Source organism: Pseudophryne corroboree, chromosome 1 (genome assembly GCF_028390025.1).
Source record: "Pseudophryne corroboree isolate aPseCor3 chromosome 1, aPseCor3.hap2, whole genome shotgun sequence".
Taxonomy (NCBI): domain Eukaryota; kingdom Metazoa; phylum Chordata; class Amphibia; order Anura; family Myobatrachidae; genus Pseudophryne; species Pseudophryne corroboree.
Window position 1 is genome coordinate 1151149915 of NC_086444.1, and position 17836 is coordinate 1151167750.

General features: G+C 50.8%; 1 protein-coding gene across 2 annotated transcripts in view; it reads right to left on the reverse strand.

Annotated features, from left to right (window-relative positions):
* Nucleotides 1-9311: 9311 nt before the first annotated feature.
* Nucleotides 9312-17836, reverse strand: part of HAUS3 (HAUS augmin like complex subunit 3) — an 82217-nt gene continuing 73692 nt past the window's right edge. For both annotated transcript variants that reach the window (XM_063924764.1, XM_063924760.1), the window contains exons 4-5: nt 16108-16333; nt 9312-11191 (exon numbers count right to left, since the gene is read on the reverse strand). In XM_063924764.1, coding sequence (XP_063780834.1) covers nt 10964-11191; nt 16108-16333 — 454 coding nt within the window. In that variant the 3' untranslated portion in view covers nt 9312-10963. The remainder of the gene's footprint in view (nt 11192-16107; nt 16334-17836) is intronic.

Consider the following 17836-nt stretch of genomic DNA (forward strand, 5'->3'; position numbering starts at 1 on the left):
CTGACGAAGGCGTGCCCCCACCGGGCCTAGCTCCGCCTTGCGGTGGATTTTTGTAGAGGCCTGGGAGGACTTCTGTTCCTGGGAACTAGCTGTGTTGTGCAGCTTCTTTCCTGTGCCCCCGCCTCTGGCAAGAAAGGACGCACCTCTGACTTTTCTTGTTTCTTTATTCGAAAGGCTGCATTTGATAATGTCGTGCTTTCCATGGCTGTGCAGGAATATAAGGCAAAATATCAGAATTACCAGCTATAGCTGTGTAGACCAGGTCCGAGAACCCTTCTCCACACAATCCTCAGCCGTCCACATGCCTCTTAAGTCGGCATCATCTGTCCATTGCATATTCTACAGGACACGTCAAGCAGAAATCGACATAGCTTTGACTCTAGGACCCAGTATACTCATGTCTCTTTGGGCATGTTTTATATATATATATCTATCTATCACTTAAGACAGCATCTTTAATATATATATATATATATATATATATCTCTATATGCATACTAGGGTCTCAATCTCTGCTGATAAGGTACCTGTCCACGCTGCCACAGCGCTATAAACCCATGCCGACACAATCGCCGGTCTGAGTAGTATACTAGAATGTGCACGCTATCTGCAGGATCCCTGAGAATAGCTAGTGCTACCTTCTGTGCAAACAGGACACCCTAGGGGAAGATTCCCAACACATCCTGGCCCTAGTGGGGAAAGGATACTGCCTGAGAATTTTTTGTGGGAAGTTGCAGTCTCTTGTCTGGAGATTCCCGCTTTTTTTCCTCATGAGAGGAGGGAAATTTACCTCCGCTTTCTTCCCCTTAACACGTGTACCCTTGTGTCAGGGACAAATGAGTCATCAGTGATATGCAAATCATCTTTTATTACAATAATCATATATTGAATACCTTTCAGCCATCTTGGCTGTAACTTTGCATTATCGTAGTCGACACTGGATCCCAGTTAAGCCCCAAAGCCGCATCAAGGCCTCTCTGTATATTTGTGGTCCCTAGCGCTATATCTAGGTGCAGGGTGTGGCACCCCAAAACACCAGAATGAGCCAGAAAGCACAGCGTGACATACCAGTGTAAAAAACTATAGTGTTAATAAATTAGTATTTAGGAAGCCGAAGCTATAGAGGGGGTGATACAAACATGAAATGTAATTAAAATAGAGAAATAGTGTTAGAAAATTAATAAGTGAAAAGTGTTAATAGAATGTAAAGGTATGCCACACTAAAGCCATCCAGCTCAGCCAGTCCAGAGGCACCACACCTCACACCTCCATTACCCCAATCTGGGTCTAATATTAACCAGCAAGGAGTCACATGATAATGGCTCCTTACTAAAATATGTCTAAGCTAAGAGCTACTTACCTTGGAGCAACCCCATAATGCTCCATGTGGCATGTCAGGGCCTGCACCTCCTCCTAATGCAGAAACCTCTCTGCCTCTCACAACATACATATAGATTGGTAAATGCTCAATTAGCTTAGTGATATCATTCAGGTGCTCGAAAGGAAGGGGTATTTCTGAGCAAGAAAAAAAGCAATTGTTTCCCCAGCACACTGAATGGATAACAGTAACCAGATATAAATCCCACATGATAATAGAATTCAGAGATCTTCGTTACACATATTTGCGCAAATGTGTGGTTAAGCCCCAAAGCCGCATCAAGGCCTCTCTGTATATTTGGGGTCCCTAGCGCTATATCTAGGTGCAGGGTGTGGCACCCCAAAACACCAGAATGAGCCAGAAAGCACAGCGTGACATACCAGTGTAAAAAACTATAGTGTTAATAAATTAGTATTTAGGAAGCCGAAGCTATAGAGGGGGTGATACAAACATGAAATGTAATTAAAATAGAGAAATAGTGTTAGAAAATTAATAAGTGAAAAGTGTTAATAGAATGTAAAGGTATGCCACACTAAAGCCATCCAGCTCAGCCAGTCCAGAGGCACCACACCTCACACCTCCATTACCCCAATCTGGGTCTAATATTAACCAGCAAGGAGTCACATGATAATGGCTCCTTACTAAAATATGTCTAAGCTAAGAGCTACTTACCTTGGAGCAACCCCATAATGCTCCATGTGGCATGTCAGGGCCTGCACCTCCTCCTAATGCAGAAACCTCTCTGCCTCTCACAACATACATATGCGGCTTTGGGGCTTAACCACACATTTGCGCAAATATGTGTAACGAAGATCTCTGAATTCTATTATCATGTGGGATTTATATCTGGTTACTGTTATCCATTCAGTGTGCTGGGGAAACAATTGCTTTTTTTCTTGCTCAGAAATACCCCTTCCTTTCGAGCACCTGAATGATATCACTAAGCTAATTGAGCATTTACCAATCTATATGTATCGCTGTTTATCCTGTATGCATCCAACAAGCTGGGTGCTCCTGCTTCAAAGCAAACTATTGCTCGCTGGATCTGTAACACGATTCAGCAGGCTCATTCTGCGGCTGGATTGCCGCATCCAAAATCAGTAAAAGCCCATTCCACAAGGAAAGTGGGCTCTTCTTGGGCGGCTGCCCGAGGGGTCTCGGCATTACAGCTTTGCCGAGCAGCTACTTGGTCGGGTTAAAACACTTTTGCAAAATTCTACAAGTTTGATACCCTGGCTGAGGAGGACCTTGTGTTTGCCCATTCGGTGCTGCAGAGTCATCCGCACTCTCCCGCCCGTTTGGGAGCTTTGCTATAATCCCCATGGTCCTTACGGAGTCCCCAGCATCCACTAGGACGTTAGATAAAATAAGATTTTACTCACCGGTAAATCTATTTCTCGTAGTCCATAGTGGATGCTGGGCGCCCGTCCCAAGTGCGGACTTCTTCTGCAATACTTGTGTATAGTTATTGCTTAACTAAGGGTTATGTTATGTTTGCATCAGGTTGTCTGATGCTCTGTTATTGTTCATACTGTTAACTGGGTAAGTTATCACAAGTTATACGGTGTGATTGGTGTGGCTGGTATGAGTCTTACCCTAGATTCCAAAATCCTTTCCTTGTAATGTCAGCTCTTCCGGGCACAGTTTCCTTAACTGAGGTCTGGAGGAGGGGCATAGAGGGAGGAGCCAGTGCACACCAGTAGTACTAAATCTTTCTTAGAGTGCCCAGTCTCCTGCGGAGCCCGTCTATTCCCCATGGTCCTTACGGAGTCCCCAGCATCCACTATGGACTACGAGAAATAGATTTACCGGTGAGTAAAATCTTATTTATTTGCATTACCTGTCCTGCCACAAAAACACGCAACTCCTCCGCAGCAAATCCCTCTTCCTTTTTTCACAACCAGAAACAAGCATACAACTCTCAGTGCACTCTCAATCTAATCCTACCTACAAATCCAGCATTTCAAGATTCTAACCAAGTCTGTTGTAGAAAGAAACCGCTAAATTCCAGAGAGAACACGGAAGAAGTAATGCACTGTGTTCCGTGCTCCCTATTGGTAGGTGGGGTATTGCGCGTGTGCCAGGGATGTCTGGAGTGTGGCACTAAATAAGATGTTGGAATACTGCTGTACCCTTGGTTTGCGGAAACTGTAATCGGGTATTCCAAACTAAGCAAATGATATCTGAGACCTTGGCCGCAGTGAGATATAAACTATAATAGCTAATTACGTAATTTCACTTTAATAAAAGTTTAAAATATGTGATGTATATATTTCAACCGGTGAGACATTGTGCTAAATGGTCTTAGCAGGCACTAAAACAAGTGCAAATACAGAGAAATGCCATAAAAACAAAATAACACATGCAGTAAAACATACATGTAACCACTGAACGGGAACGTGACCAATTATTTTAGAGGACCTCTTTGTGGTGCTATAAAAGAACTGGTCACCTTCACTTGACTCCATTCAAGGGGGCAAACCTAATTTTCAGGACCAGCATGCTTGAAACCTCTCCGTAACAGAAAGTTGAAACATCGTTGGGGTTCTCCTTTCACTTAGTATTTACTCATAATGGCAGTATGTTCTCCGTAACAGCCCGGCTCAAGGTCTGGAAACCATCAAATGCCTGGGGTTTCTAACTTCCCTCTTCACAATACTTTAATAGCAATTTTCAAGTAGCACAATCAGACATTACTGTAGCTTTAATCAGACTTGTGTTAATTGGAACAATTCTGTTTAGGGAAAGGCAATGTGTTGTGTGTACAGAGTATAACTGGCAATGTCTGAGTAGCAGGTATTTGCCCATACTAATGGTCCGTTACTGTACAGAAGAAACTGGTAACACCATGCAGATAGGCACCTATGTGCAGAATACACCACCCCTATACATACACTATGTACCATAGCTGGCACCATTATCACCGTGTGCTCGCCACCGACCCTACCCTTGGTGCACAAGATCTTTCTAATATCTGTGTATGCGCCGCTCACCATGCCCTCAGTACACTTATCCTACGTGCCAATGCCCCACTGCCACAAGTGGCTATACTACTCGAAAGATTTATTGATCTACAGGTTGAGTATCCCATATCCAAATATTCCAAAATACAGAATTTTTTGAGTGGGAGTGAGATAGTGAAACCTTTGTTTTCTGATGGCTCAATGTAAAGCTTTGTTTAATACACAAAGTTATTAAAAATATTGTATTAAATGACCTTCAGGCTGTGTGTATAAGGTGTATATGAAACATAAATACATTCCGTGCTTAGACTTGGGTCATATCGCCTTTATAGCTCATTATGGTATGCAAGTATTCCAAAGTACAGAAAAATAAGATTTTACTTACCGATAAATCTATTTCTCGTAGTCCGTAGTGGATGCTGGGGACTCCGTCAGGACCATGGGGATTAGCGGCTCCGCAGGAGACAGGGCACAAAAATAAAGCTTTAGGATCAGGTGGTGTGCACTGGCTCCTCCCCCTATGACCCTCCTCCAAGCCTCAGTTAGGATACTGTGCCCAGACGAGCGTACACAATAAGGAAGGATTTTGAATCCCGGGTAAGACTCATACCAGCCACACCAATCACACCGTACAACTTGTGATCTGAACCCAGTTAACAGTATGACAAACGTAGGAGCCTCTGAACAGACGGCTCACAACAATAACCCGATTTTTTTGTAACAATAACTATGTACAAGTATTGCAGACAATCCGCACTTGGGATGGGCGCCCAGCATCCACTACGGACTACGAGAAATAGATTTAACGGTAAGTAAAATCTTATTTTCTCTGACGTCCTAGTGGATGCTGGGGACTCCGTCAGGACCATGGGGATTATACCAAAGCTCCCAAACGGGCGGGAGAGTGCGGATGACTCTGCAGCACCGAATGAGAGAACTCCAGGTCCTCTTTAGCCAGGGTATCAAATTTGTAGAATTTTACAAACGTGTTCTCCCCCGACCACATAGCTGCTCGGCAGAGTTGTAATGCCGAGACCCCTCGGGCAGCCGCCCAGGATGAGCCCACCTTCCTTGTGGAATGGGCCTTGACAGATTTAGGCTGTGGCAGGCCTGCCACAGAATGTGCAAGTTGAATTGTGCTACAAATCCAACGAGCAATCGTCTGCTTAGAAGCAGGAGCACCCAAGCTTGTTGGGTGCATACAGTATAAACAGCGAGTCAGATTTTCTGACTCCAGCCGTCCTTGAAATATATATTTTCAATGCCCTGACAACGTCCAGCACCTTGGAATCCTCCAAATCGCTAGTAGCCGCAGGCACCACAATAGGCTGGTTCAGGTGAAACGCTGACACCACCTTAGTCAGAAACTGAGGACGCTTCCGCAGTTCTGCCCTGTCCGAATGGAAAATCAGATATGGGCTTTTATACGATAAAGCCGCCAATTCTGACACTCTCCTGGCTGAAGCCAGGGCCAGTAGCATGGTTACTTTCCATGTAAGATATTTCAAATCCACCGATTTGAGTGGCTCAAACCAATGGGATTTGAGAAAATCCAAAACTACATTAAGGTCCCACGTAGCCACTGGGGGCCCAACCGGGGCTGTATATGTAGTACTCCTTTTACAAAAGTCTGGACTTCAGGAACTGAAGCCAATTCTTTCTGGAAGAAAATCGACAGGGCCGAAATTTGAACCTTAATGGACCCCAATTTGAGGCCCATAGACAATCCTGTTTGCAGGAAATGTAGGAATCGACCCAATTGAAATTCCTCCGTGGGGGCCTTCCTGGCCTCACACCACGCAACATATTTTCTCCAAATGCGGTGATAATGTTGTGCAGTCACCTCCTTCCTGGCTTTTACCAGTGTAGGAATGACCTCTTCCGGAATGCCTTTTTCCCTTAGAATTCGGCGTTCAACCGCCATGCCGTCAAACGCAGCCGCGGTAAGTCTTGGAATAGACACGGTCCCTGCTGAAGCAGGTCCCGTCTTAGAGGTAGAGGCCACGGATCTTCCGTGAGCATCTCCTGAAGTTCCGGGTACCAAGTTCTTCTTGGCCAATCCGGAGCCACGAGTATCGTTCTTACTCCCCTTTGCCGTATAATTCTCAGTACTTTTGGTATGAGAGGCAGAGGAGGAAACACATACACTGACTGGAACACCCACGGTGTTACCAGAGCGTCCACAGCTATTGCCTGAGGGTCTCTTGACCTGGCGCAATACCTGTCCAGTTTTTTGTTGAGGCGAGACGCCATCATATCCACCTTTGGTTTTTCCCAACGGTTCACAATCATGTGGAAGACTTCTGGATGAAGTCCCCACTCTCCCGGGTGTAGATCGTGTCTGCTGAGGAAGTCTGCTTCCCAGTTGTCCACTCCCGGAATGAACACTGCTGACAGTGCTATCACATGATCTTCCGCCCAGCGAAGAATCCTTGCAGCTTCTGCCATTGCTCTCCTGCTTCTTGTGCCGCCCTGTCTGTTTACGTGGGCGACTGCCGTGATGTTGTCCGACTGGATCAACACCGGCTGACCCTGAAGCAGGGGTTTTGCCAGGCTTAGAGCATTGTAAATCGCTCTTAGCTCCAGTATATTTATGTGAAGAGACATCTCCAGACTTGACCATACTCCCTGGAAGTTTCTTCCCTGTGTGACCGCTCCCCAGCCTCTCAGACTGGCATCCGTGGTCACCAGGACCCAGTCCTGTATGCCGAATCTGCGGCCCTCTAACAGATGAGCACTCTGCAACCACCACAGAAGAGACACCCTTGTCCGTGGCGATAAGGTTATCCGCTGATGCATCTGCAGATGCGATCCGGACCATTTGTCCAGCAGATCCCACTGAAAAGTTCTTGCGTGAAATCTGCCGAATGGAATCGCTTCGTAAGAAGCCACCATTTTTCCCAGGACCCTTGTGCAATGATGCACTGACACTTTTCCTGGTTTTAGGAGGTTCCTGACTAGCTCGGATAACTCCCTGGCTTTCTTCTCCGGGAGAAACACCTTTTTCTGGACTGTGTCCAGAATCATCCCTAGGAACAGCAGACGTGTCGTCGGAAACAGCTGCGGTTTTGGAATATTTAGAATCCACCCGTGCTGTCGTAGAACTACTTGAGATAGTGCTACTCCGACCTCCAACTGTTCTCTGGACCTTGCCCTTATCAGGAGATCGTCCATTTTCTTTGAAGAAGAATCATCATTTCGGCCATTACCTTGGTAAGGACCCGGGGTGCCGTGGACAATCCAACCGGCAGCGTCTGAAACTGATAGTGACAGTTCTGTACCACGAACCTGAGGTACCCTTGGTGAGAAGGGCAAATTGGGACATGGAGGTAAGCATCTGTCCCGGGACACCATATAGTCCCCTTTTTTCCTGGTTCGCTATCACTGCTCTGAGTGACTCCATCTTGATTTGAACCTTTTTATGTAAGTGTTCAAATATTTCAGATTTAGAATAGGTCTCACCGAGCCGTCTGGCTTCAGTACCACAATATAGTGTGGAATAATACCCCTTTCCTTGTTGTAGGAGGGGTACTTTGATTATCACCTGCTGGGAATACAGCTTGTGAATTGTTTCCACTACTGCCTCCCTGTTGGAGGGAGACGTTGGTAAAGCAGACTTCAGGAACCTGCGAGGGGGAGACGTCTCGAACTTCCAATCTGTACCCCTGGGATACTACTTGTAGGATCCAGGGGTCCACTTGCGAGTGAGCCCACTGCGTGCTGAAACTCTTGAGACGACCCCCCACCGCACCTGAGTCCGCTTGTACGGCCCCAGCGTCATGCTGAGGACTTGGCAGAAGCGGTGGAGGGCTTCTGTTCCTGGGAATGGGCTGCCTGCTGCAGTCTTCTTCCCTTTCCTCTATCCCATGGCAGATATGACTGGCCTTTTGACCGCTTGCCCTTATGGGGACGAAAGGACTGAGGCTGAAAAGACGTTGTCTTTTTCTCCTTTATACGGCAATACTTCCATGTGCCGTTTGGAATCTGCATCACCTGACCACTGTCGTGTCCATAAACAACTTCTGGCAGATATGGACATCGCACTTACTCTTGATGCCAGAGTGCAAATATCCCTCTGTGCATCTCGCATATATAGAAATGCATCCTTTAAATGCTCTATAGTCAGTAAAATACTGTCCCTGTCAAGGGTATCAATATTTTCAGTCAGGGAATCCGACCAAGCCACCCCAGCGCTGCACATCCAGGCTGAGGCGATCGCTGGTCGCAGTATAACACCAGTATGTGTGTATATACTTTTTAGGATATTTTCCAGCCTCCTATCAGCTGGCTCCTTGAGGGCGGCCCTATCTGGAGACGGTACCGCCACTTGTTTTGATAAGCGTGTGAGCGCCTTATCCACCCTAAGGGGTGTTTCCCAACGCGCCCTAACTTCTGGCGGGAAAGGGTATACCGCCAATAATTTTCTATCGGGGGAAACCCACGCATCATCACACACCATTTAATTTATCTGATTCAGGAAAAACTACAGGTAGTTTTTTCACACTCCACAAAATACCCTTATTTGTGGTACTTGTAGTATCAGAAATATGTAACACCTCCTTCATTGCCCTTAACAAGTAACGTGTGGCCCTAAAAGAAAAATACGTTTGTTTCTTCACCGTCGACACTGGAGTCAGTGTCCGTGTCTGTGTCGACCGACTGAGGTAAAAAGACGTTTTAACGCCCCTGACGGTGTTTGAGACGCCTGGACAGGTACTAATTGATTTGCCGGCCGTCTCATGTCGTCAACCGACCTTGCAGCGTGTTGACATTATCACGTAATTCCTTAAATAAGCCATCCATTCCGGTGTCGACTCCCTAGAGAGTGACATCACCATTACAGGCAATTGCTCCGCCTCCTCACCAACATCGTCCTCATACATGTCGACACACACGTACCGACACACAGCACACACACAGGGAATGCTCTGATAGAGGACAGGACCCCACTAGCCCTTTGGAGAGACAGAGGGAGAGTTTGCCAGCACACACCAAAACGCTATAATTATACAGGGACAACCTTTATATAAGTGTTTTTCCCTTATAGCATCTTAATATATATAATCATATCGCCAAATAAGTGCCCCCCCTCTCTGTTTTAACCCTGTTTCTGTAGTGCAGTGCAGGGGAGAGCCTGGGAGCCTTCCCACCAGCATTTCTGTGAGGGAAAATGGCGCTGTGTGCTGAGGAGAATAGGCCCCGCCCCCTTTTCGGCGGGCTTCTTCTCCCGTTTTTCTGAGACCTGGCAGGGGTTAAATACATTCATATAGCCCCAGGGGCTATATGCGATGTATCTTTTAGCCAGTATAGGTATTTCATTGCTGCCCAGGGCGCCCCCCACAGCGCCCTGCACCCTCAGTGACCGCTGGTGTGAAGTGTGTGACAACAATGGCGCACAGCTGCAGTGCTGTGCGCTACCTCATGAAGACTGAAAAGTCTTCTGCCGCCGGTTTCTGGACCTCTTCACTTTTCGGCATCTGCAAGGGGGTCGGCGGCGCGGCTCCGGACTCCATGGCTGGGCCTGTGTTCGATCCCTCTGGAGCTAATGGTGTCCAGTAGCCTAAGAAGCCAATCCATCCTGCACGCAGGTGAGTTCACTTCTTCTCCCCTAAGTCCCTCGTTGCAGTAAGCCTGTTGCCAGCAGGACTCACTGTAAAATAAAAAACCTAAAAACTTTTTCTAAGCAGCTCTTTAGGAGAGCCACCTAGATTGCACCCTGCTCGGACGGGCACAAAAACCTAACTGAGGCTTGGAGGAGGGTCATAGGGGGAGGAGCCAGTGCACACCACCTGATCCTAAAGCTTTATTTTTGTGCCCTGTCTCCTGCGGAGCCGCTAATCCCCATGGTCCTGACGGAGTCCCCAGCATCCACTAGGACGTCAGAGAAAATCCGATATCCAAAATACTTCTGGTCCCAAACATTTTGGATATGGGATACTCAACCTGTATTACTGTCCCTTTCATGAAGAGAAGTGAAGGCTACTACATACATTCATGTAAAACAATCACAGTTGATTTATACATCTTACAAAAAGTTAATAAAATACAGAGAAAATGTTAAAATATATATGTACAGTATGTAATCGTGATAAATGTTTAAAAACCTCTCAAAGGCGTGTTAAAAAGCACAAAGATGAAGCAGATTGCAAATCATTTTCTACAATTTATGACCCGGAGTCATTGCTGTGGGTGGTGAATGTCTGCCCGGGACTCCAGGTTCTTTACAGTATGTGTCGCACATGACTACATCTCTGTATGACCCGGAGTCATTGCTGTGGGTGGTGAATGTCTGCCCAGGACTCCAGGTTCTTTACAGTATGTGTCGCACATGACTACATCTCTGTATGACCCGGAGTCATTGCTGTGGGTGGTGAATGTCTGCCCAGGACTCCAGGTTCTTTACAGTATGTGTCGCACATGACTACATCTCTGTATGACCCGGAGTCATTGCTGTGGGTGGTGAATGTCTGCCCAGGACTCCAGGTTCTTTACAGTATGTGTCGCACATGACTACATCTCTGTATGACCCGGAGTCATTGCTGTGGGTGGTGAATGTCTGCCTGGGACTCCAGGTTCTCTACAGTATGTGTCGCACATGACTACATCTCTGTATGACCCGGAGTCATTGCTGTGGGGGGTGAATGTCTGCCTGGGACTCCAGGTTCTCTACAATAGTCTTTAGAAGGTTTTCATTCTGATAAAAGTACACATACAGTAGTTTCCCCACCCGGTCACATTTGCTAGACTGCAAAATCTTCCGCTTCAAGGTCAGATCATCAAGAACCTCCAGTAAAATCTGGTTTAATTTATCTAGTTGGGAATTTAAATGCTGAAAATTAGTGGACAGCTCCTGGAAGTAGAAACAACAACAAAAAGACAAAATTATTCATTATATAATATTTCTACAACACATCAGAATATCAGCTACTCTTTGAACAAATATAACTACACTCAGTCTTATCAGATAGAAACTTATTACACCCCCAAACTTACTATGCCGTGGACAACTACTGTAAATTTTACTTATATATTATATATACAATTTGATTACGCTATAGTAGATACAACTGTACAATATTTAATATAGGCTTACAATATATAGATATATTCTTGTAAAAGAACCTGACATTTGCTCCATCAAGCTATCGATCGCTCACTGCTCCACCCTCTGGTGTCCCGACCAACTCCCTCTAACTGCTGATCCACTCCATCCCCAGCTCTGTACTGCCCTCTCTCTGCACCAAGTCCTGCCATGCCGTGCACTGCTCTGCCCCCTCCTGTGCTCTGCCCCCTTCTGTCTCACCCCCTCCCTCCTGTGCTCTGCCCCTTCTGTCTCACCCCCTCCCTCCTGTGCTCTGCCCCCTTCTGTCTCACCCCCTCCCTCCTGTGCTCTGCTCCCTTCTGTCTCACACCCTCCCTCCTGTGCTCTGCCCGCTTGTCTCACCCCCTCCCTCCCTCCTGTGCTCTGCCCCCTTCTGTCTCACCCCCTCCCTCCTGTGCTCTGCTCCCTTCTGTCTCAACCCCTCCCTCCTGTGCTCTGCCCGCTTCTGTCTCACCCCCTCCCTCCTGTGCTCTGCCCCCTTCTGTCTCACCCCCTCCCTCCTGTGCTCTGCCCCCTTCTGTCTCACCCCCTCCCTCCTGTGCTCTGCTCCCTTCTGTCTCACCCCCTCCCTCCCTCCTGTGCTCTGCCCCCTTCTGTCTCACCCCCTCCCTCCTGTGCTCTGCTCCCTTCTGTCTCACCCCCTCCCTCCTGTGCTCTGCCCCCTTCTGTCTCACCCCCTCCCTCCTGTGCTCTGCTCCCTTCTGTCTCACCCCCTCCCTCCTGTGCTCTGCCCGCTTCTGTCTCACCCCCTCCCTCCTGTGCTCTGCCCCCTTCTGTCTCACCCCCTCCCTCCTGTGCTCTGCCCCCTTCTGTCTCACCCCCTCCCTCCTGTGCTCTGTCCGCTTCTGTCTCACCCCCTCCCTCCTGTGCTCTGCCCTTCTGTCTCACCCCCTCCCTCCTGTGCTCTGCCCCCTTCTGTCTCACCCCCTCCCTCTTGTGCTCTGCCCCCTTCTGTCTCACCCCCTCCCTCCTGTGCTCTGCCCCCTTCTGTCTCACCAACTCCCTCCTGTGCTCTGCCCCCTTCTGTCTCTCCCCCTCCCTCCTGTGCTCTGCCCCCTTCTGTCTCACCCCCTCCCTCCTGTGCTCTGCTCCCTTCCGTCTCACCACCTCCCTCCTGTGCTCTCCCCCCTTCTGTCTCACCCCCTCCCTCCTGTGCTCTGCTCCCTTCTGTCTCACCCCCTCCCTCCTGTGCTCTGCCCCCTTCTGTCTCACCCCCTCCCTCCTGTGCTCTGCCCCCTTCTGTCTCACCCCCTCACTCCTGTGCTCTGCCCGCTTCTGTCTCACCCCCTCACTCCTGTGCTCTGCCCGCTTCTGTCTCACCCCCTTCCTCCTGTGCTCTGCCCCCTTCTGTCTCACCCCATCCCTCCTGTGCTCTGCCCCCTTCTGTCTCACCCCCTCCCTCCTTCTGTCTCACCCCCTCCCTCCTGTGCTCTGCTCCCTTCTGTCTCACCCCCTCCCTCCTGTGCTCTGCCCCCTTCTGTCTCACCCCCTCCCTCCTGTGCTCTGCCCCCTTCTGTCTCACCCCCTCCCTCCTGTGCTCTGCCCGCTTCTGTCTCACCCCCTCCCTCCTGTGCTCTGCCCCCTTCTGTCTCACCCCCTCCCTCCTGTGCTCTGCCCCCTTCTGTCTCACCCCCTCCCTCCTGTGCTCTTCCCCCTTCTGTCTCACCCCCTCCCTCCAGTGCTCTGCCCCCTTCTGTCTCACCCCCTCCCTCCTGTGCTCTGCCCCCTCCTGTGCTCTGCCCCCTTCTGTCTCACCCCCTCCCTCCTGTGCTCTGCCCCCTTCTGTCTCACCCCATCCCTCCTGTGCTCTGCTCCCTTCTGTCTCACCCCGTCCCTCCTGTGCTCTGCCCGCTTCTGTCTCACCCCCTCCCTCCTGTGCTCTGCTCCCTTCTGTCTCACCCCCTCCCTCCTGTGCTCTGCCCCCTTCTGTCTCACCCCCTCCCTCCTGTGCTCTGCCCCCTTCTGTCTCACCCCCTCCCTCCTGTGCTCTGCCCCATTCTGTCTCACCCCCTCCCTCCTGTGCTCTGCCCTTCTGTCTCACCCCCTCCCTCCTGTGCTCTGCCCCCTTCTGTCTCACCCCCTCCCTCTTGTGCTCTGCCCCCTTCTGTCTCACCCCCTCCCTCATGTGCTCTGTCCGCTTCTGTCTCACCCCCTCCCTCCTGTGCTCTGCCCTTCTGTCTCACCCCCTCCCTCCTGTGCTCTGCCCCCTTCTGTCTCACCCCCTCCCTCTTGTGCTCTGCCCCCTTCTGTCTCACCCCCTCCCTCCTGTGCTCTGCCCCCTTCTGTCTCACCAACTCCCTCCTGTGCTCTGCCCCCTTCTGTCTCTCCCCCTCCCTCCTGTGCTCTGCCCCCTTCTGTCTCACCCCCTCCCTCCTGTGCTCTGCCCCCTTCTGTCTCACCCCCTCCCTCCTGTGCTCTCCCCCCTTCTGTCTCACCCCCTCCCTCCTGTGCTCTGCTCCCTTCTGTCTCACCCCCTCCCTACTGTGCTCTGCCCCCTTCTGTCTCACCCCCTCACTCCTGTGCTCTGCCCCCTTCTGTCTCACCCCCTCACTCCTGTGCTCTGCCCCCTTCTGTCTCACTCCCTCACTCCTGTGCTCTGCCCGCTTCTGTCTCACCCCATCCCTCCTGTGCTCTGCCCCCTTCTGTCTCACCCCATCCCTCCTGTGCTCTGCCCCCTTCTGTCTCACCCCCTCCCTCCTGTGCTCTGCCCACTTCTGTCTCACCCCCTCCCTCCTGTGCTCTGCCCCCTTCTGTCTCACCCCCTCCCTCCTGTGCTCTGCTCCCTTCTGTCTCACCCCCTCCCTCCTGTGCTCTGCTCCCTTCTGTCTCACCACCTCCCTCCTGTGCTCTGCCCCCTTCTGTCTCACCCCCTCCCTCCTGTGCTCTCCCCCCTTCTGTCTCACCCCCTCCCTCCTGTGCTCTGCTCCCTTCTGTCTCACCCCCTCCCTACTGCGCTCTGCCCCCTTCTGTCTCACCCCCTCACTCCTGTGCTCTGCCCCCTTCTGTCTCACCCCCTCCCTCCTGTGCTCTGCCCCCTTCTGTCTCACCCCCTCCCTCCTGTGCTCTTCCCCCTTCTGTCTCACCCCCTCCCTCCAGTGCTCTGCCCTCTTCTGTCTCACCCCCTCCCTCCTGTGCTCTGCCCCCTTCTGTCTCACCCCATCCCTCCTGTGCTCTGCTCCCTTCTGTCTCACCCCGTCCCTCCTGTGCTCTGCCCGCTTCTGTCTCACCCCCTCCCTCCTGTGCTCTGCCCCCTTCTGTCTCACCCCCTCCCTCCTGTGCTCTGCCCCCTTCTGTCTCACCCCCTCCCTCCTGTGCTCTGCCCCCTTCTGTCTCACCCCCTCCCTCCTGTGCTCTGCCTTTCTGTCTCACCCCCTCCCTCCTGTGCTCTGCCCCCTTCTGTCTCACCCCCTCCCTCTTGTGCTCTGCCCCCTTCTGTCTCACCCCCTCCCTCCTGTGCTCTGTCCGCTTCTGTCTCACCCCCTCCCTCCTGTGCTCTGCCCTTCTGTCTCACCCCCTCCCTCCTGTGCTCTGCCCCCTTCTGTCTCACCCCCTCCCTCTTGTGCTCTGCCCCCTTCTGTCTCACCCCCTCCCTCCTGTGCTCTGCCCCCTTCTGTCTCACCAACTCCCTCCTGTGCTCTGCCCCCTTCTGTCTCTCCCCCTCCCTCCTGTGCTCTGCCCCCTTCTGTCTCACCCCCTCCCTCCTGTGCTCTGCCCCCTTCTGTCTCACCCCCTTCCTCCTGTGCTCTGCTCCCTTCTGTCTCACCACCTCCCTCCTGTGCTCTGCCCCCTTCTGTCTCACCCCCTCCCTCCTGTGCTCTCCCCCCTTCTGTCTCACCCCCTCCCTCCTGTGCTCTGCTCCCTTCTGTCTCACCCCCTCCCTCCTGTGCTCTGCCCCCTTCTGTCTCACCCCCTCCCTCCTGTGCTCTGCCCCCTTCTGTCTCACCCCCTCACTCCTGTGCTCTGCCCGCTTCTGTCTCACCCCCTCACTCCTGTGCTCTGCCCGCTTCTGTCTCACCCCCTTCCTCCTGTGCTCTGCCCCCTTCTCTCACCCCATCCCTCCTGTGCTCTGCCCGCTTCTGTCTCACCCCCTTCCTCCTGTACTCTGCCCCCTTCTGTCTCACCCCCTCCTCCTGTGCTCTGCCCCCTTCTGTCTCACCCCCTCCCTCCTGTGCTCTGCCCCCTTCTGTCTCACCCCCTCCCTCCTGTGCTCTGCCCCCTTCTGTCTCACCCCCTCCCTCCTTATGTCTCACCCCCTCCCTCCTGTGCTCTGCCCCCTTCTGTCTCACCCCCTCCCTCCTGTGCTCTGCCCCCTTCTGTCTCACCCCCTCCCTCCTGTGCTCTGCCCCCTTCTGTCTCACCCCCTCCCTCCTGTGCTCTGCCCCCTTCTGTCTCACACCCTCCCTCCTGTGCTCTGCTCCCTTCTGTCTCACCCCCTCCCTTCCAATGGGTCCTCCTTACTTGCAATGGTCTGTCACGTCTCCCTGGCAGTGGGAGCCATTGGAGGGGCGGCAGGCACCCAAGCTCCCATTACACATGCATGTAGGAGACAGGACAGACCTTAGTGGATAAATAAACACAGCAATAAAAGAAAATCATGATGACGGACAAAGCATTGGGCTCAACCATTGTGCTAGGAACCTGTTTTTTCAGTGTTTAGAACTTACTGGTGTTTGTAACATTAGCTCACTCCCATCCAGGTACATAACATCTTGCAACGCCTTCAGGTTAGCTTCCAGCTTTGATATAAAAAGGGACTGTTCCTGCTTGGAAACTGCCAGCTGATCTTTCAGAGAAGTGACGTCCTGGGATAATTTTTGAGCCATGGACTCTAAACCGCTGTATGTTCTAAATAGTTTCTGTATGTTATCTCCATCCAGAATCTGGAATAATCTGCAACATATAAAGCTAACAATCAGGTACAATGCAAAAAGAGGATTTTGGTACTTACCGACAAATCCATTTCTCTGAATCCTCTAGAGGACACTGGAGCATTCTGAGACAGTAGGGGTGTGAAGCCTGCAACCGGAGGTGTGGCTCAATCTAAAATTAGCATTGTCTGCACAGCCAGCTCCTCCCCCCCTTCACATCCCTCCTCCCTCAGTTTGGAAAATTTGACTGAGAGAATAGGACATGATACTAGAGCACCAGGCGAGGAACCAAACTGTACAACATAGCAAACAGCATCCCAGAAACTCTTAATTGAAAAACCAATGCTGTTTGTACGAACTGCGTGAACAAGAACTTTAAACACAGCAGGCCGACAGCACCGAGGCGGGCGTCCAGTGTCCCCTAGAGGATTCAGAGAAATGGATTTATCGGTGAGTACCAAAATCCTCTTTTCTCTTTCATCCACTAGGGGACACTGGAGCATTCTGAGACAGTAGGGGACGTCCCAAAGTTATCCCTCAGGGAGGGAGTGCTGTCGGTGGCCTGCAAAACGAAACGTCCGAACTTAGAATCTTCGGACGCAAAGGTATCAAACTTGTAAAATTTCTCGAACATGTGGGTTGAGGACCACGTCGCCACTCTGCAAAGTTGAGTAGTGGAAACACCTCTGGCAGCCGCCCATGAGGCACCCACTGATCGGGTGGTATGTGCACCCGACTGAACTGGAACCTGTTTTCCACAGGAAATATAAGCTAGCCGTATGGCAAGTCTAATCCATCTAGACAAAGACTGCTTAGATGCTGGCCAACCCTTCTTAGGCCCATCCTACAAAACAAACAAATGGACCGACTTTCTGAAGGACGACATAACTTGCACGTATACCCGTAAAGCTCGGACAACATCCAAGGACACATCCCCATCTGAGAGACCCTAGAAAGATGGGACCACAATTGGCTAGTTTACATGAAACCCCGAAACAACCTTAGGAAGGAAATCTGCTCTTGTGCAGAGTTCTGCACTATCCTCATGAAAAATTAAAAAGGGACACTTACACGATAAGGTGCCCAACTCAGAAACCCGCCTGGCCGAAGCCAAGGCAAGCAATAATGTGACCTTCCAAGAGAGATATTACAGGTCTGTTCTTGCTAACGGCTCAAAAGTATGCGATTTCAAAAATTCCAACACCAAATTTAAGTGCCATGGTGCAGTAGGATGACGAAAAGGGGGCTGCCTCCTCAGAAACCCTTGTAAAACGATGTGAACCGCTGGCAAGGATGCTAACCGCTGTTGAAATAGGATAAGAGAGCCGAATCTTGAACCTTTAGAGAGCTCAGCCTCAGTCCTACATCCAGACTGTCCTGAAGGTAGAGTAGAAGTCCGGATAAGTGGAAGTTCTCCAAATTCCACCCACGGTCTTGACATCAGTCCATGTACCTCTGCCAAATCTTGTAGTAGTGCATGGCTGTTACCGGCTTCCGAGCGGCAAATATCTTAGGAATGGCCGTT